The sequence below is a fragment of the Capricornis sumatraensis genome, chromosome 20 (assembly GCF_032405125.1).
Source record: "Capricornis sumatraensis isolate serow.1 chromosome 20, serow.2, whole genome shotgun sequence".
Taxonomy (NCBI): domain Eukaryota; kingdom Metazoa; phylum Chordata; class Mammalia; order Artiodactyla; family Bovidae; genus Capricornis; species Capricornis sumatraensis.
In genome coordinates, this window is record NC_091088.1 from 52543943 (window position 1) to 52565243 (window position 21301).

General features: G+C 38.8%; 1 protein-coding gene and 1 pseudogene across 1 annotated transcript in view; one reads left to right on the forward strand and one right to left on the reverse strand.

Moving 5' to 3' along the window:
- LOC138095962 (uncharacterized) overlaps positions 1 to 21301 on the forward strand; it is a 406275-nt gene that overhangs the window by 284025 nt on the left and 100949 nt on the right. The window contains 1 exon segment of the mRNA XM_068991959.1: positions 15892 to 16629. Coding sequence (XP_068848060.1) covers positions 15892 to 16629 — 738 coding nt within the window.
- Positions 6477 to 7069, reverse strand: LOC138095975 (transmembrane protein 126A pseudogene; annotated as a pseudogene).

A 21301-nucleotide genomic window follows, 5' to 3' on the forward strand; every position in this document is an offset into this window, starting at 1 on the left:
TTTGGAAGAAGCCAGCTACCATGACATGAAGATATTCAACCAGCCCTAGGGAGAGGCCTGTGCCAGCAACCAACACCAATTTGCCAGCCATCTTGGAAGCAAATCCTCCAATCCCCATTAGCCTTCTGATGACTGCAGCTCTGCCAACAACTGACTGCAACTTCATGAAATACCTGAGCCAGAATACCCTCCCCACTTCCCACAAAAGCTGAGATAATGTGTTTATTGTTGTTTAAGCCACTAAATTTTGAGTTACCTCATTATACAGTAATAGATAACTAATATAGTCCCAAACAACTGACTTCCTTGCTTCTAATTCACAGTCCCTGGGGTCACTGACCAGAGATACTGAGATAGTAGGAGTTTGGAAGACAACTCAGACTCAGCAACTCATGTTGAACCAATAGAAACACCAAGAGTCTAGAAACAAAGGGGATAAAAATAGTCACGTTCACATAATATCTCCTCTTCAAATATCTTTTGTGAGCATAAAGGTATAGGCCTAATGCAGTGACAGATATAAAGCTGAGTCAAAAAACATTCAGATTTTCAGGAACCCCAAACTTGGAGTGAAAGAGAGCTGCATTAAAAGTCCAGCTATTCCATTTCTTATCTATCTTGACAACTGAGATAAATAAGAGTTGCAATTTAGAATTCCCATACTCATTTGAAATGAGAACTATACTCATGTCACAGTGACACTGTCATATGACATTAATTCATCATCTATGGTAAAAAAAAATCATACACAAGAGAGGAGACTAATCCTTGTTCTGTATGAGAGAAAAGAAATAAAAACAGAAAAAAAAACATTCAATTAATAAATTTTGAGAAGCATTATGCCTGGGATATACTCCTAATATCCCTCACACCATTTCTGTGTTTTTCCAAAGTCCATTATCACTAACAAATTATATAATTTATCATGCATGTTGTCCATCCCCTCATAAAATACATGAAAACAGGGATTTATTTTTGTCTGTTTTGCTCCTGTTAGTAGGTGCTCAGAAAATATGTTGATAAACTGGCATAGCCACTAGGGAAAATAGTATGGCAGTCACAAAATTAAGAACAGAATTAATATACAATCCATAAATTCCACTTGTGGATATATATCCAAAAGAACTGAAAGCAGGCACTTGAACAGGTATTTGTATACTCATGTTTGTAGCAGGATTATTTGCAATAGTCAAAAGATAGAAACAATCCAACTGTTCATTAACAGAGGAATGGATAAACAAAACATGGTATGTACAATCAATGAAATACTATTCAGCCTTAAAAAGGATGGAAATTCTGACACATGCTTTAACATGGATGAACCTTAAAGAGATGCTAAGTTAAAATAGTCACAAATGGACAAATACTGTATGATCTGGTATACAGAGTACATAATGAGGTAGCGTCAAATTCACAGAGATAGAAAGTAGAATCATGGTTGCCTGGAACTGGGGCATTGTTAAGAATGGGGACTTATTACTTAATAGGTACAGAGTTTCTGTTTCACAAGATAAAAAAGTTCTATGGATGGACAGTGGTGATGGTGGCATAGCAATGTGGATATAATGCCACTGAACTTGAAAGTGGTTTCAAGAAGACTTGAAAATGGTTAAGACAGTAAATTTTTGTAGGTTTTTTTTCCTTTATTGAGGTATAACTGATTCACAAAAAACTGCACAAGTTTAATGTATATGTCCTGATGAGTCTGGACATATGTATCTATGATACCAATACCATGACCAACGTACTAAACATATCCATCACCTCCGAAAATTTCCTTGGGCTGTTTAGTTTTTTCAGTAAGAACACTGAACATGAGACCTACTCTCAACATATTTTAAAGTGCATAATACCATTTAAAAAATATAGGTACTATGTCGTACAGGTCTCCAAAGTATATTCATCTTACATAACCGAAACTTTGCACTCACTAGAAAACAATTTCCCATTTCCCTCTCTCCCAGCCCCTGGCAATAACCATTCTACTCTCTGTTTCTTTGAATCTGATTATTTTTGATAGCTCATATGAAAGAATTTTATTTTTGATAGCTCATATAAAAGAACTGTGTAAAGAAAAAAAAAAAAAAGAACTGTGTAGTATTTGTCCTGCAAGTGGCTTCTTTTACTTATTTCATAATGTCCTAAAGGTTCATCCATGTTGTCACAAATGACAAGATTTACTTTTTTCTTAAGGCTGAGTAATATTCCAATGTATGTATATGCCACATTTTCTTTATCTATTCATCTGTTAATAGAAAGATGTTTCCATATCTTGGCTATTTCAATAATGCTTCAATGAACATGGGAGTAAGGATATCATGACAGCAAATTTTATGTCATTTGTTATGTTCTCTCTACTTTCCCATAATTTTAAATACACACACATACACACAGAGTAGGCCCTTGAACAACATGGGTTTGAACTGCATGAGTCCACTGATACACAGATTTGCTCTCAATCAATCATATTACAGTACTACTACACAATCTGAGGTTGGTTGAATCTGCAGTTGCAGAATCTATGATACACAGAGCCAACTGTAAAGTTCTACTTGGATTTTTGACTGAAAAAGAAGGGGAGGGGATTCACATCCCCATACTGTTCAAAGGTCAACTGTATATCATGGGCAAATGAAATACTACTAATTTCAGGTAATTAAAATTAGAGGAAAGCAATATTTCAGATAAGAAAAACAAAAATTGGGTGGATAGTTTGGAGCTCAAGTGTTCTAAAATCTTATTTAGTTTGTGTTTTGATAAACATGCATGTTAAAAAATCAAGGATAGGAAACCAAAGCAGTGGAGAGAGAAAAGGGGATAAGGTAAACCTGCTCAATTAAAAAGAAGGCATAATAGAAAATAAAGCAAATTTTTATCAGCAACCACAATAAATGTAAATGAATTAAACTCACCTACTAAAATAAGTCAAACAGGATAGAAGGGGGGAAAGCCCAGCAATATGCTCTTTATAAGAGACAGACCTGAGTATAAAGACATAAAGGGAAGGGGTTGTAAAATTAAATTCCTGGAAAATACAGGAACAAAACCCAAAAACAATATTAACAGACAAAAGAGAACCGTGGACTAAAAGACATTCACCAGGATAAAGAGGCATGTTTCCTCATGATGCAGATTGAAATCTTAGTCCCAATTCTTCACCCACCTCTAACAGGATTAGACATTCACATTTTTTGCAATCTAATTTTGCCTTGCCCTCTAACTGTGGGTATAATTAATGTTAAGCTCAGGCATCTGTAACATTAGTATACTTGGGAGCAGAGGTTTTTATGATTATCTTGTACTCTGGTGATCCACCAAGAGAAGAACATGCCCTGGTAAACACTGTCCTTTTTTCCTGAGTTGCATAAAGAACACACGTGGAGCAGGTCTGAATGGATTCTGCAGCCCAGCCCCCCAGGCAAGCCCAGCCTACATAACCTGAACACAGAGATTCTGCAAACCTGTGAATAAGAGAATAAATGCTATTGCATGCCACTGAGTTTAAAAGTGGTTTGTTAGGCAGCATTACTATGATCACAATAACTACTACAAATAATAAAAGAAGCCATAGGAAGATGAAATAATACATCTGAAAAAGATAACCAAGGGAAACTGGAAAGTAACAGAACAGGGCTAAGTATGGCTAGGGGCGGGGTGCAAAGAGGGCTGGGAAGCAGACTAAGAAAGAATGACCAATAGGGAGGAAAGACCACGTGAAACCAGATACAGAAATTTCTTTCAAGCGGTTGCCAATTATGCCAAAAGGCGACAACAGAAGTCAACTGAGGTAAGACAAGAACCACTACACATCACAATCACAAACATTTCGTCACATTCACACACACTGTACATCTATCTGATAATCACACAGACAACACCGCACGTTATCATACATCACAATCACAAACATCACATGACACAAACATCCCATCACAAGCATTCCATCACACCCACATAACCACACCCCTCATCATCCTCACATCACAATCTCTCTCTCACACACACACACACACAGAGCATCGAAACGCCACAGACCATCATAATGACACACACACTCTAACTCTCCACCAGTTTCTTGTTCTAAGAACTCCAACCACTCTCCAGGGGCGTACTCCCACCCGGAGCACTCCGCACTGCCACTATTCCACTCTGGGCCTCCTTAAAGGCTCCGCGCGCCAGCCTCGTTGCTTCAGCCAAGAATGTTTCAGGGCCTCCTTAAAGTCCCGCTCCGAGGACGCGGTAGCGTCACCTGCCGGAAACACCCGAATGCGCATCTAGCGCGCAGTGTCTGAGACGCCGGGAGAAGGCGACACCCGGGAAGGTCAGGTGCGGGTAACTCCGAACCATCCCTCCGCGCCCGCCTCCCAACGGACGTTCCACAACACAACACCTCCCAGAAGGTCCCGCGGCCGGAGTCAACTTCCGGCCAGAAAGTAGCAGGCGCTTCCTGCGTGAGGGAGGGGGTGAGCCAGGTCCTATCGGGTAGCTGAGCCCAAGCGTGCTGAGATACCGCGAATTGCAACTCCGAGACCTGGCTAACCTCTGAATTGAAAGAGCAATCGTTTCGGGTGGGTCCAGGCAGGGCGCTGAGAGGAATCGGTCGTGGGGACAACTCTGGACCACATTTCCCAGAGGGCCTGTCGGCCTGTCACTCTTCTCGCGGGAACTCGAAATTTCATCACGCCTGGCGGGACCGTTAGATCCATGAGGCCAGAGATCGTGGGCCCCTGGGGACCTGGTTCAACTGTGCAGGTTCGGACCTCGGGCGACCCGAAAGGTCTAAATTGAAGAGACTAGAGACCGATACGGAGCTTCTGTGCTGGCGGAATGGAGTGAGAAGGGGGTAGGTTACGCGACCCGTATGCAGATATAGGATGCCTGTCATTGTGGAATTGTGACTGTGTGTCCATATGGTGGTACGTGCTCTTAACACCAAGACAATGGGGTGCCTGCAACTGTGTGAATGTAATTGTGCGTCCTGTGGTGAGTTAGCGATTGTGTCTGTTTTACCACGTTTGACTGTGTGTGCGGATGTGCAGTTTGTGTTCTCTGAAGTATGACTGTGCAGAATGTATGGGCTTACCCGGTGGCGCTAGTGGTAAAGAACCTGCCTACCAATGCAGGAGACTTAAGAGACGCGGGTTCGATTCCTGCGTCAAGAAGATCGTGCGAGGGCATGGCAACTCACTCCAGTATTCTTGCCTGAAGAATCCCATGGACAGAGGAGCATGGCAGGTTACAGGCTATAGGATTGCACAGAGTTGGACACGATTGAAGCGTCTTAGCATCCACGCACGTGCGGAATGTACGAGTCTGATCAGCTGTGCGGTTGTTACTCCAGAGTTCAGTTCTTAGGAAATCTCTGTGAAGTTTGGTTTGATTGGCGTCTTCAACAGCAGTAACTTCAGCTTTCTCCTGAGACACTGGGAATGGACGGGATATCCCATCTTCCTCTGATCTCCTTTACCTGTGTGTATTGAGGGGTGGGGATGATGATGGGGCTGGGCTGGGGCTGACCTGTGACTGACCAGTGTCTAACCATTACTTTCTACTCTCCCAGTTCTACCCTTCTCCAGGTGAGGCTCGAAAGAGAAGGAAAGAATGCATGATGAACTTCTGCAAGCAGTGTCCAAGGTATGTTGGGATTTCCTCATTGCTTTCTGTCTTCTGAAAGTTAATGCTTAATAAAGGTATATCATTTGATGATAAGTTCCTATGATTTTCCTACTGGAGAAAAGAATAGCTGAGCCTGCTACTGAAGCACAGTAGCTCCCATGTACCTAATGTTTACTTATTTCCACTTCTGTTTGTCAAATTTTTTTCTTTTTAAATGCAATATTTATTATGACTTTAAAAGCATGACTATTTTAGAGAGTATAAAAATAGAATTACCAAGAAAAAATAAAATAGGACCACTCAAAAACTAGTGTTAATATTTTTGTGTATTTTCATTGTTTTTCCAAAATCAAATTACACTTCATTTACCATTTTGAGTGATAGTCACTCAGTCATGTGTGACTCTTTGCGACCTCATGGCCTGTAGCCTGCCAGGCTCCTCTGTCTGTGGAATTCTCCAGGCCAAAAAAGTATTCTCCTCTGTCATCAAATGATCTTTGTAAATACAATTTTTCAAAGATACATATTATTTTTTTCATGAATGAGTTTTAGTTTATTCTTCAAATCGATTGTATGAGGCATGAAGTCTTTGCTTTATCTCAGGAACGGGGTGGAGGGCTGGCAGGCAGCTAGAATTTTAGAGTCTCCTTCTAACTAGAAGAAACAAAAATATCTTTATTCACTTATGTTTCAACATGTCTCATCTTGGGGAACTCACCAAATCACAAGGCTATCAATCATGTTATTATTTTTTTAATTTGAGTTTTAGAGTGTACCCAGGTAGAAGAGTCAGAATAGGGATACTATTTTCTTTTTTTTTTTTTAATAGTTTTATTTTTGTGTGCAGATTTGCTTAACAGTCACTCAATTTCTAGGCCAGGTTCTGGTAACTGAAGAGCCTTTATAAGTAGTTTATATTGCCTAGACCCGAGGTATGCAGCAAACCCAGTCTGGAGCAAAATGGGAAATAACATCTTTCTAAAGACAGGCTTAGAAATCCTAATCCAGTAATTTAAGATGTTTCCTTCCTCCGGTAGCAGGGCTGAATTATACCTAGCTGCTAGGCCACCATTCACAGAGATAGCCAAGAAAACAGGGTACAGGCCACTGAAAATAAGACCAACCAATTCGCCTCATGTTACAGTGCAGGTTTCACAATGCAGATCACCTGTATTCAAAGGTAAATTTACAAAACCTTTGTAAGATATATTTGCTGTCAAAAATGGGATCACTGCCCTTGGTAAGCCAGCAGCTATAGGAGCCTGTGTCACATGTAAGATGCATGGAAAAAGACTATTTGCTATTAGGCCACAGAGAGCAGCATTAAGTCCAGCATATGTTGATCCATTTCAAGCAGATTCGTTTCTGCTTCTGGGAGTTGGTTAATTTTTCTGGCTGTGATATCAGTTAAGTTCTTCTTGATGATAGTACCATCTGGTTCATGATTTTCCATCTTGAGCCTTATGAGCTCCTCCGTGCAGACACGACCTCCGCGGGTCTCCTCTCGCCCCGCGAGGGCTCACGCCACGCTCCCCTCGAGTCGCCCGGGCGTGGCCATTTTGGGCGCTATGTGGCTGGCCCCAGGGATACTGTTTTCTCAAGGTATAAATTTGGAGCTGAAATTCAGTTCTCATGGAACTAAATGTAGAACTCTCAATTTTAAGAATGTGTGTTTGGTACAGAGGCAAAGAAAATCAGGATGAGAATCAGTCTTCTCAAATAAGCTTAAGGCGTTTCTACCTGAATTTCTTCAGAAAGAGTTGAGTCCTTCCAATCCATTCTCCTGTGCCAAAGCCCAAACAGAGCATCTGGTTCCCCTCTCCCGTCAACCTCTAATTACACTCACCAGCTCTATATTGAAGATATTGCCCAATATTAATATTAATATTCTAGGGAGGTAGTAGTATACTGCAGTGGGGAATAAATTGAAATTTGTTTTCAGAAGCTAACCTAATGTTTGATCTGGAAATATCTGAAACATTCCCAGTAAAATCAGAGAAAGACAAGGGTACACACCATTACCAATGTTATTTAACATTGTTCTGTAGGCATTAACCAAAGCACTTAAACAAAAGGAAAAGTTAGGTTAAAAATTAGAAAAGAGGGTGTAAGAGGATTACTTTTCGCAGATGACATGACTGTGTACCTGGAAAACCAAATCAACTTATAAGCAACACTCTGAAATAAGCAGTACTTCATAGGAAGCAAGGAAAAGAATATTTTTTTTTCCCAAATTTCCACTCTCAACAATTTAACATTGTTCTGTAGGCATTAACCAAAGCACTTAAACAAAAGGAAAAGTTAGGTTAAAAATTAGAAAAGAGGGTGTAAGATGATTACTTTTCACAGATGACATGACTGTGTACCTGGAAAACCAAATCAACTTATAACCAACACTCTGAAATAAGCAGAGTGTTGCAAGGAAAAGAATATTTTTTTTTTTCCCAAATTTCCACTCTCAACTCTATAGCTAATTTTTTTGTTGCCCTGGATAAAAGCTTGTGCAGTCCCTGTAATTGTTTTGATCACTCTTCGGTATTTTTTGGTTATTTTCAGTCACAAGATCAGTCTTATTTTAGGAATTACACTCTCTGGTTGAGTGTGCTGCTGCTGCTGCAAAGTCACTTCAGTCGTGTCCAACTCTGTGTGAGCCCATAGACAGCAGCAATAATGTGCAAATTTTATTTAAAGCCTGTTCTCTGATCTCAGGCTTACTTCAGGCTAGAAGCTTGGATTGTGAAAAGGAAGACATATGGTCCTAAGCTGCTTTGTTTCTTTAACCTAAACTCCTTTCTTTGCTCTGTAGTCCATTTCTTTCCCATAGTCCTTTATCCTCCTATTCCTAGGTATTACTGTCTGGATCTGCTCCCAGATATTATCCTGGGCCTTGCCTTTTACAATTATACTGGACTTCATTCACCATTCTCATGTTAGTTTCCTAGCTTCTGAATATAATACCTTTCATTTGCTTATTCTCTAGTTTTGATGGAACACATAAGCCAGTACCTTCCCAAGAAAAGCTGGACAGGAAAAAATTTAACGTTCATTCTCTGTGAATCTAGAATTGTCTTGAGCTAATCTTCATACTAGCTTGGTATTTAATCTTGCTTGGTATATAATCTTCATATTAACTTTGAGTATTGAATTCTCTGCCAAAATTCATTGTCCTTTGTAATATTAAAGGAATTAGAGACTTCCCTAATGTTCTAGTGGCTAAGACTCTGCACTCCCAAAACAGGGGACCCAGGTTCGATCCCTGGTCAAGGAACTAGATCCCACATGCAGTTAATTAATTAATTAAAAAATAAAGGGATCATTTCATTTTCTTATTTTAAATAGTGCTGTTGAGTCATCCATTGCCATTCCGATTTCTGAAAATTTTTAATGTGATCCACAGAAGCTTTTAAAAAGTTCTGTTTTTCCCTGATATTCTGAAATTTTACTCCAAAATATAAAGTATTTTTTTAAAGTCTATCACATTTCCGCCTCTTTTAGGGCTTAAAGGGAACATGGGAAGGGACTCTTATTTATGCAGACTTTACTGTGGCCAGGCACTGAGCTGCAGGCTTGCTATTTCATCTCATTGGAAAAGTCCGCTCTATTTGCACACTCCTAGACAGATCCCTCTGTACATAGCAGAAATGGCTTGGTTGATGTAATAGGGTCCAGCTCCTTCAATTAGCTTAATAATCTGTCCTTTTCTGTAGAGCTCTCTACCGTCTCATCTACTACCATCATTTTCTTCTCTCCTTCCATTGTGAAAGCATGTGTGTCATTTTCAGGGGTCAATGATGTTCAGGGACGTGTCTGTAAACTTCTCTCAGGAGGAATGGGAATGCCTGGACTCTGGTCAGATGAATTTATACAAAGAAGTGATGTTGGAGAATTTCAGCAACCTGGTTTCAGTGGGTAAGGATGACTGTCCCCCCAATTCAGAGTCTGCTCTTGGGAATGTCTCCTTTCTCCACTGTGATTTACTCATTCCAGGTAACCAGCTAAATTCCTGCTCTCTGTCCCCCAAGGAATGGTTGAGTTGGAATGGAATGGAAGAGCTGGAAATGGGCAGCTCTATTGGGATATGGCTGAAGCTTCATCTTCATCTTTTCTCTGGTCCTTCCAGTAGTGGCATCTCTCTTGATCACCAAAGAACTGGATCTGATTTCTGGGACACCAACAGCATAACCATGTCCCATGTCTTTTCTTGTGATCAGGACTTTCCAGTTCTAAACCGGCTGTGATCTCCTTATTGGAACAAGGAAAAGAGCCCTGGATGATTGACAGAGAACTGACCAGAGGCCTTTGTTCAGGTAAGCGAGAGATGATAGTGCGGGAATAGAGCCTGAGGAGATATTACCTGTAAGATGTTATCAGGAAACTCCCTTCAAAAACCCAAGGCCTCTTCCATAAAAGATATATCTTGGTTTTTTTTCCTCTTATACTTTTTTTTCTGTCCAATGTAGCAAGTATTAATGCCTTCCTTCTTCATTTCCAAGGCAGTTATTCTACCCACTTTTTAGATTTCATTCCTTCATAGGATGTGCTGCATTTAGACTTATGTAACAGTAGATATTCCCACCCTAAGAAGTGTGTGTGTGTGTCTGTGTGTGTGTTTGTATTTTCTCTTCCAATACTGGTTTTCATTTTATCTACTTTCCAGAAAATTACTAGCTGCAATTTTCAGAGCCCTTTCCCAATCACTCCCCTCTTTGTCCTCCCCAAAAATACATACTATCTTGACTTCTAACTCTATGAAGTAATTTTTGCCTGTTTCTGAATTGCATGTAAGTGGAATCATACAGTATTTATGCTTTTTTTTTTTTTTCTCAACTTTATGGGATACATCATCCATGTTATTGCATATCAGTTCAGTTCAGTTGCTCAGCTGTGTCCGACTCTTTGCAATCCCATGGACTGCAGCACACCAGGCTTCTCTGTCCATCACCAACTCCCAGAGCTTGCTTGTGCTTGTCCATTAAGTCGGTGATGCCATCCAACCATCTCATCCTCTATCGTCCCCTTCTCCTCCTGCCTTCAATCTTTCCCAGCATCAGGGTCTTTTCAGATGAGTCAGTTCTTTGCCTCAGGTGGCCAAAGTATTGGAGTTTCAGCTTCAGCATCAGTCCTTCCAATGAATAGTCAGGACTGATTTCCTTTAGGATGGACTGGTTGGATCTCCTTGCAGTCCAAGGGACTCTCAAGAGTCTTCTCCAACACCACAGTTCAAAAGCATCAGTTCTTTGGCGCTCAGCTTTCTTTATAGCCCAACTCTCACATCCATGCATGACTACTGGAAAAACCATAGCTTTGACTAGATGGACCTTTTTTGGCAAAGTAATGTCTCTGCTTTTTAATATGCTGTCTAGGTTGGTCATAACTTTTCTTCCAAGGAGCAAAACATCTTTTAATTTCATGGCTGCAGTCACCATCTGCAGTGATTTTGGAGCCCCCCAAAATAAAGTCTGTCACTGTTTCTGTTGTTTCCCCATCTATTTGCCATGAAGTGATGGGACCAGATGCCATGATCTTAGTTTTCTGAATGTTGAGTTTTAAGTCAACTTTTTCACTCTCCACTTTCACTTTCATCAAGAGGCTCTTTAGTTCTTCGCTTTCTGCCATAAGGGTGGTGTCATTTATGTATCTGAGGTTATTGATATTTCTCCCAGCAATCTTGATTCCAGCTTGTATTTCATCTAGCCCGGAATTTCTCATGGTGTACTTTGCATATAAGTTAAATAAGCAGGGTGATAATATACATGCATTTATTGCATATAGCTAATGTTGGTTCATTCTCAGTGCTATGTGGTATTCCATTCTACGGATATATTTTATATTATTTATTCTGTATTGCTAATTATTATAAATTAAGTGTCCTTTCTGCTGTTGACTGTTGGGTTGTTTTCGAGTTTTTAGCTGCTTTACATAATGCTGCTGTGAACATCTGTGTACATATATTTTGGTGCATATATATACACATTTCTTTTTGGTGTATACACAGGAATGGAGTTACTAGGTAATAGGATATGTGTTGGTTCAGTTTTAATAATGCCAGTTTTCCAAAGTGGTTATGCCAATTTATATTTCCAGTAGCAATATGAATGTTGCTATTGCTCTGCATTCTTGGCAGTTCTTGATATTGCTAGACCTTTTAATGTTAGCCATCCTGTGGTATGTTTATGTGCATGTGTGTGTGTTCTGTGACTTGCCCATTTAAGTTTCTTGGTTCTGATCATTGGGTTGTCTTTCTTTCTCTTAGCGATTTAAAGGAGCTCTTGTATATTCTGAATATGAGCCTTTGTAAATATCTACCTCTATCACTTACTTTTTTATTCTCTTAGTGTTGTCTTTTGATGTTATTAATTTTAAGAAGACAAGCTTACCTATCTTTTCCTGTATAGCTGTTGCTTTTTGTGTTTTGTGTAGGATTCATTGCCTACTCCAAAATCATGAAGATACTTCCTGTGTTATATTCTAGTAGCTTTGTTCCTTTCCCTCTTGCATTTATATCTCCAGCTCCTTGGAGCTGATATTTGATGTAGTATGAGGTAGGAGTCAAATTTCATTTTTTCCCCACATGTGAATATGCAGTTGACCCAGCAAGGTCTACTGGAAAGACTTTCTCTCTATATAAGGCTACTTTGCCATAAATCACGTGTTGCTGTACTATAAATCTGTCTCTGGACTTTATTATGTTCCATTTGCTTGACTACCTTTGTCTGAATACCATATTACAATGGTACTATAGCATTTTCAAAAACTTACTCACTGTTCTGTGTTATTGACATTGTTTCCTCTATTCTTTTCCATGAGCACCTGTATTTTTCAAAATTTCTTTTATAACTATAGTCCACATGCCTAGTGACATTGCCTCCTTTCCAGTACTTTTAATGTATATTAGATAAAAAAGTGTTTATTAGACATACTTAACAGGGCATTACACTCTAGTTTTGAAGCTTTTGTTTTTCGTTTTTTCCTTTAAATGCTATTTAAGTCAGTAAAGAAATAAAACGCCAAAAGTACAAACCATAAAGCAAAATCATGAACTGAAAATACATCAAAATTAAGAATTCCTGTTAAGTGAAGGACACAATAGATAAATTTAATGCAGAGTAGTTTGGAAGATAGTTGCTAATTAATAGGAAGAAGTTAGTGATCCAATAAAAATACTGATAATGGTTAACGAGGTTAAAATGCTAATTAATAAGCCTTTCAGATATTGAAACTTAATCTTACTATACATGGAAAAGTAGGAAGCTGGATAATGACAGCTGTGAGTGGGGAGATAGAAATTCTTATGCATTCTTGGTAAAAGTATAAAATGGTATTGCCTTTCTCATCTGTTACTACTTAAACTGGTATACATATGCCCCACTTCTGTGTATATATATACAATTGAAAATCATACAAAAGGGTAAATACTTAATGTCTTTCCAGTGCCATACCAGTGTATTTTTCACATTCATTTGAGGATCATTTAATTATTGGGGAAATGTACCTTTGTTTCACGTATTATTTACTACTCATTAGGGACCAAGTTCTCTTAAAATTAGATGTTAAATTTTAAAAGATTGGTAAGTTGCAAATGATTTGTCTAGTGGAAAAGGTAGCCTGGTAGGAATAGGATAATATCTTGTTATCTTATTCTTATCTAATAGGATTATCCTATTATCTTAGATTTTTATCCTTTTTCCTATTAATGTGGCTGATCACCATCTGCTTTTATGCTTGCTTCTGAACATCCTGGGCTTGAAATAAAGATATTGTACTACTGCACTCAATAGTACTGTACAGTAAAATACACAAAAGCACAACCACTTGTAGAGGATGCACACATGTGACAGTGTACACCAGACACGTGAGTTATGTGATTGGACATGTGAAAGATGTACTTTTGCATTTTTGAAAGTTTGCAACTTGAATGTTTGTCTGTAAGGGGCTTACTCTATTGTTTTCTCCATTCAGCCATTCTCTTTTGATTTGAGAGTTTAATCCATTTACATTTAAAGTTATTGTTAATAAGTAATAACTTACTATTGCTATTTTATTATTTTCTGTCCTTGTAGTTCTTTTGTCCCTCTTTCCCTCCCTTGCTGCCTTCATTTTCTTTCTTTATTTGTATTGATATGCTTTAAATCCTTTATTTTTCTTTCATTTATCTTCTATAAGATGTTTTCTTTGTAGTTATCATGGGGCTTTCAGAAATATGAAAGTATGTTTTATGCTGGTAATAGTCACATACAAAAATAATTTTACTTCTCCTTATCCACTCTTTGTGCTATTGACCTTGTACCCATCTGGTACACAGATTAGTGCACCAACCAGGAAGCTTCCTCCAATCCTTCCCAGTATTTTACTGGAGTGTCATTATTTAGGCAAGTGTGACCAGCCCTATCCCTTGAAACAAAGGATCCACTGTGAACCACCTCTTTATCATAAAGTCAGATATGATCAAAAGACCCTTGTTGTGAATAATGAAAGATAGTCCAGTGGTTTTTGAAGCTCTGCCAGCAACTGGAAACAAAGACTAGATACATTTTTTTTAAAAAATATCACAAGTATGTATATTTTCTGTTAATTCTTTCTTCCCAGTTCAGTACCAATGTCCCTGCCTATGCTGGATGTTCCTGACTCCAGATTTTCTCTGGTTCCATTTTTCTAGATTTTCAGTTTTCTTTGAGAATGGAAAACTATAATCATCCTTTCCTGCGGGATGGGGAGGAGATACACTCTTTGAATTCATCCTTCAGCTTTTACTCTGCTCTGCACTCTGCTATTAGAAGTGCCTGATGCCTCCAGTTCTTATGTATTTGAAGGGATTTGCACCATGAATCAATACTGTGGAATTCACCCACCGGAGCTTGTTTGGTATTCTCTGGTCTGCAGTCACTTATCACTCATCAGTTGACTTTTCAGTTTCCAAGTTCTGTTTCTTCTCCAGTATCTTTTATCCTCATGGGGTTTTCCTTGCCCCTTGTTAAGCTTTTAGTGTAATTTTCTTGTGGATTCATGAAAAGCATTGATAAACTTATACCTACAGTCTGCCATTTTTAACAGAAATTATGCCCCCTTTTTAAAAAATACAGTTGTCCTCATTAAGTCACAAATTCTATATTTATGACTTCACTTACTCACTGAAATTTATTTGTAAATCTCAAATCGGTACTTACAGTGTTTTCATGGTCACTAGCAGATATAATGCAGAGTGGCGGAAAATCCTCTTTTCTCACAGAGACTATTTCATTCTTATTCTCTTCTTTCTCACACTCAAGCTGCCTCCCTTCTTAGTGACTGCCATGGCTTGAAGATTCCATTTCTCTCTCTCAGCATCAGCATCACAGAATTTGAAGGCAAACTGTTTTCACTGCATCCCCAACATGTACCAGGCTCTATTCACAGAAGTGATTTACCTGTCTACCATTCTCACCAGTTTCATTCAGCACCCTAGACTTGCTGTGGGCTGTCCCCCAATGTGAATTTACCAACAGTATACCCTTTGCTTAAAGTCACTAACCCTCCACTATCCCTATTTATACATTTCAATACATTTATTCCTCAGTAGTCCTGAAAGCATAGACAGTTATCCACAAATTACAAGACATAGTATGGTGCTCTGTGAGTATGTGCTTATATAAATGTATATATGCTTAGAATCACTATGTAATGTGGAGGATAGCCCTGAATAGTGTGGACTCACTGAAGTTGCAGGTGATTCTGATCTCCACCAGGATCTCTTCAGCTTCCTCTCTTGCCTCTCCTTAATGTCTGTGCTTTTCTTACCAATTTTACAAATTGCTTAGCCATGTTTAAGAACTATCTAACTGTTTACTTTCCCAAATATTATTTTCAGTTTAATCTTTGCATTTTTCAGATGTTTAACCTTTCCCAGAATAAGAAAAATAAGCATATGCTTTTCTGTTTTCTTTCAGATCTGGAATCCATGTGTGAGACCAAGTTCAGTTTAATCTTTTCATTTTTCAGATGTTTAACCTTTCCCAGAATAAGAAAAATATGCATATGCCTTTCCGTTTTCTTTCAGATCTGGAATCCATGTGTGAGACCAAGTTATTATCTCTAAAGAAGAGACATTTTAGTCAAGTAATATTTACCCATGAAGACCTACCCACTTTTTTTCAGCCGACATTTCTCATTCCACATCAAAAAACTATTAATGAAGAGAAATCTTGTGAATGTAAAATATGTGGAAAGGCCTTTAATCAAAACTCACAGTTTATTCAACATCAAAGAATTCATTCTGCTGAAAAAAACTATGAATGTAAGGACTGTGGGAAATCCTTTAGTCGTGGCTCACTTGTTACTCGACATCAGAGGATTCACACTGGTGAAAAACCCTATGAATGTAAAGAATGTGGCAAGGCTTTTAGTTGTAGTTCGTATTTTTCTCAACATCAGAGGATTCACACTGGTGAGAAACCCTATGAATGTAAGGAATGTGGAAAGACCTTTAATTATTGCTCAAACCTTAATGATCATCAGAGAATTCACACTGGTGAAAAACCCTATGAATGTAAAGTATGTGGAAAAGCCTTTACTAAGAGTTCACAACTTTTTCCACACCTGAGAATTCATACTGGTGAGAAACCTTATGAATGTAAGGAATGTGGGAAAGCCTTTACTCAACATTCAAGGCTTATTCAGCATCACAGAATGCACACTGGTGAGAAACCTTATGAGTGTAAGCAATGTGGGAAGGCCTTTAGTAGTGCCTCAACACTTACTAACCATCACAGAATTCACACTGGCAAGAAACTCTATGAATGTAAAGAATGTGGAAAGGCCTTTATTCAGAGCTCAGAACTTATTCAACATCAGAGAATCCATACAGGTGAAAAACCATATGAATGTAATGAGTGTGGAAAGGCTTTTAATAAAGGCTCAAACCTTACTCGTCATCAAAGAATTCACACTGGTGAGAAACCTTATGACTGTAAAGAATGTGGAAAGTCCTTTGGTAGTCGCTCTGACCTCATCCGCCATGAAGGAACTCATAATGGATAAGTGATAGTTCCTTTTGATAAATATGATAGTAATATTTTTAAAACAATTGATGGAAAAAAAAAAGGCAAGGGGAAAAAACTGAAGGTTTTTCTGTGTAATAGTTTCCTAGGGTTGCTATAATGAAGTACCAAGTACCACAAAACAAGGTAGCTTAAAACAACAGAACTTATTCTCATAGTTTCTGAGACTTGAAACCCAAAATCAAAGTTGTTGGCAGGTTTGGTTCCTTCCAGGGACTCAGGAAGAATCTGTTCCACACCCATCTAGCTTCTTATAGCAGCAATTTTTGACATGCCTGGGGTTATAGAAGCATTGCTGCTGTTTCTCCCTCCATCTTCACACTGCATTCTCTGTGTGTCTCGCATCTGTTCTGTAATAGAGACACAGGTCATATTGGATTAGGGCTCACCATAAGGACCTCATCTTAACTAGATTTTATCTGCAGAGACCTTATTTCCAGGTACTATCACATTAACATACCAGGGGTTTGGACTTCCAACATAGTTCAACCCATTACACTGTTAACAATATTTTTTCTAATGTGTTTGTAATTTTATATATAACATTAATCAAATGTATTTAATAATGTGAATTAATAATGTGAATTTAATAATTCAAGGTCTAAATTAAATTCTATGTTTTAGGACCATCTTTTCTATTTCTGTGGCCTACATCATACTACACTGTAAGTTGTGTTGCATAGGCTATCTTTGAATTCATGGTGGAATTATAAATCTGTATTTGAAGAAAGCTCTATTCTTTTTTCCTTTTGTTAAGTTAGTATTTTCATGTTGTTAAAAAAAAGACAGAGGGCACAAAGAAATAAAGATTTATAAGCCTGTGAAACAGAAATGACTGCTTTCAAATTATCATAGTATATCCTTGCAGGCTTTATTTCATGTAATCATGACATACACGTTGTACATATGGTACATGTTGTACCATAACCTGCTTTTATCACGCTACTCTTTAAGTACAGATGTTTATGTATTATTATTTTTAATGGTGTCATAATCTTTTCTGTGGTTGACTCTCATTTTGCTAAATAACTACTGATAAATATTTTGGTGCCTGTTTAAACTTTTGCAGTTACAGAAGTTGCTTTCTAAATGCAACTTTAGTACTTTTTTTGCTTGAAATTTCAAAACATTTAATTTCAGTGTTGAAATAACTAATGAATATTTTCTGCCTGTAAAAAATTGCCAGTAATCCCAAATTCCCTCATAATCACTATTATGAATTTATTTTTATCCGTTGAAACTTTTTAAAAAAGTTTTTTACATGCATGTGCACAAACAACCAAATCCGTAATCAGTTTAGAAAAAGTGTTGCTTTATACTTTTTTTTGTATAATTACTAATGATGGTTATGTTGGATTGTTGTAAGGATTTAACTCATTTGAGTTAAGTGAAAAATGGGAGTCTTACTAACATATAGTAAGAATGTAGCTGGTAGTTATCCAAAATTAACATTAATATTTTCAACATTATTATTTATGGAAAGGACTTTAACCATGTTTCATCATAATTTATATCAAAGAATTTATAATGAAAAAAGGACCTATGGCTGTAATGTTTGCAAAAAAGCATCTTAGCAACACTTACTCCTTATTCAACATAAAGTTTAAAAAGAAAAATAAAACACTAAGAAAACTCAGAGACAAAGAATGGGTGAATAAGCCTACAATAACACCTTGTACTTCATGCTGCACAATTATCTCATACCCAGCAAAAAACTTACTTACCAAGAATAGTTGAAAACCCATTTGTCAAAAAAGAGACATGAAATATTAAGTTAATAATCACTTCCTTCTCAGAAAACCTGTCGATCATATTCTTTTCCAGAATGGGAAAAAATTAAAATATAGACAACAATATCTAAATATTGACAATGCTCCTTCAAATGTTGGGGCTTCTCTGGTGGCTCAGTGGTAAAGAATCCACCTGCCAAGCAGGAGACGTGGATTTAATCCCTGGGTTGAGAAGATTCCCTGGAGAAGGAAATGGCAACCCACTCCAGTATTCTTGCCTGGGAAATCCTATGGACACAAGAGCCTGGCTGGCTACAATCCGTGAGGTAGCAAAGATCAGACACAATCGAGTAACTAAGCACACACACACAAGCATACAAGCACATTATGTAGGAAAACTTTTGAGGGTTGGCAGGCAACTAGATCTGTATTTAGATTAGAATATATAGACTGGGACTTCCCTGGTGGTCCAGTGGTTGAGAGTCCACTTGCCAGTGCAGGGGAAAAGGGTTTTATCTTTGGCCCAGAGTCGGACATGACTGAAGCGACTTAGCAGCAGCAGAAGATTTCATATGCTGCAGGGCAGTTAAGCCAGTGCGGCACAACTAGTGAAGCCTGTGCACCCTAGAGCCTGTGCTCTGAAACAAGAGAAGCCACTGGAATGAGAAACCTAAGCATGGCAACTAGAGTAGCCCCTGCTCCCTGTAATAAGAGAAAGACCCCTGCAGCAACGAAGACCCAGTGCAGCCATGTGCCCTGCTTGTGTGCTTAGTCACCCAGTCATGTCCGATAGTTTGCGACCCCATGGACTGTAGCCCACCAGGCTCCTCTGTCTATGGGGATTTTCCAGGCAAGAATACTGGAGTGGGTTTCCATGCCCTCCTCCAGGGGATCTTCCCAACCCAGGGATCGAACCTAGGTCTCCTACGTTGCAGGCAGATTCTTTACTGTATGAGCCACCAGGGAAGCCCAGTGCAGCCATACATACATTAAAAAAAATTTTTAATGTATTGGCTTGCTGATAATATCAGGAAATCACTAATAAATGAACTAAATATATAAGACAAAATGTCAGAATAATGAAAGCAAACTAAATTCAAACGTAGAAGAAAAGACTTCCCTGGTGGTCCAGTGGTTGCCATGCCAATCTTCCAATGCAGGGGATGAAGGTTTGATCCTTGGTTGGGGGACTAAGATCCCACATAGTGAGGAAAAAATTAGAGATTGTCAAGAGAATGAGAAGACAATTCATAGGATGGTATAAAATGTCTACAAATCATATATCTGATAGATTAATATCTAGAATATATAAAGAATTCCAAAAGCAATATAAAAAACGGGTTTCCCTGGCGGTTCAGTGGTAAAGAATCCGACTGCCAATGCATGAGATACAGGTTAGATCCCTAAGCCAGGAGAATCCCACATGCCTCGAAGCAGCTAAGCCTGTGTACCACAACTATTGAGCCTGTGCCCTAGATCGTGGGAGCTACAACTACTGAGGCCTGCTCCTTAAAGCCTGTGCTCTGCAACAAGAGAAGCCACTGTGATGAGGCCCAAACAATGAAACTAGAGAGTAACCCCAACACTGCAACTAGCAAAAAGCCCAAGCAGCAACAAAGACCCAGAACAGCCAAAAATTAATTTTTAAAAAAACCTGATTAAAAAATGGGCAAACGTCATGAATAGACATTTCTCCAAAGATAGTATACAGATGGCCAATGAACAGAAGAAAAGATGCTCAATCATTCAGTTCAGTTCAGTTCAGTCGCTCAGTCATGTCCAACTCTTTGTGACTCCATGGACTGCAGCACAGCAGGCTTCCCTGTCCATCACCAACTCCTGGAGTTTACTCAAACTCATGTCCATTGAGTCAGTGATGCCATCCAACCATCTCATCCTCTGTCGTCCCCTTCTCCTCCTGCCTTCAATTTTTCCCAGCATCAGGGTCTTTTCAAATGAGTCAGTTCTTTGCATCAGGTGGCCAAAGTATTGGAGTTTCAGCTTCAGCATCAGTCCTTCCAATGAATAGTCAGGACTGATTTCCTTTAGGATGGACTGGTTGGATCTCCTTGCAGTCCAAGGGACTCTCAAGAGTCTTCTCCAACACCACAGTTCAAAAGCATCAATTCTTTGACGCTCAGCTTTCTTTATAGTCCAACTCTCACATCCATACATGACTGCTGGAAAAACCATACCTTTGACTAGACAATCTGTTGGCAAAGTAATATCTCTGCTTTTTAATATGTTGTCTAGGTTGGTCATAACTTTTCTTCCAAGGAGCAAATGTGTTTTAATTTCATGGCTACAGTCACCATCTGCAGTGATTTTGGAGCCCCCAAAATAAAGTCTGCCACTGTTTCCACTGTTTCCCCATCTACTTGCCATGAAGTGATGGGACCAGATGCCATGATCTTAGTTTTCTGAATGTTGAGTTTAAGTCAACTTTTTCACTCTCCACTTTCATCAAGAGGCTCTTTAGTTCTTCTTCACTTTCTGCCATAGGGTGGTGTCATCTTCATATCTGAGGTTGATATTTCTCCCAGCAATCTTGATTCCAGCTTGTTCTTCAGCCCAGCGTTTCTCATGATGTACTCTGCATAGAAGTTAAATAAGCAGGGTGACAATATACAGCCTTGACGTACTCCTTTCCCTATTTGGAACCAGTCCGTTGTTCCATGCCCAGTTCTCACTGTTGATTCCTGAGCTGCATACAGATTTCTCAAGAGACAAGTCAGGTGGTCTGGCATTCCCATCTCTTTAAGAAGTTTCCACAGTTTGTTGTGATCCACAACAGTCAAAGGCTTTGGCATAGTCAATAAGGCAGAAGTAGATGTTTTTCTGGTACTCTCTTGCTTTGGCATTGCTTGCTATCCCCAATACCAAGAACAGTGCCTGGTTCATGGAAAGCACTCTGTATGCACT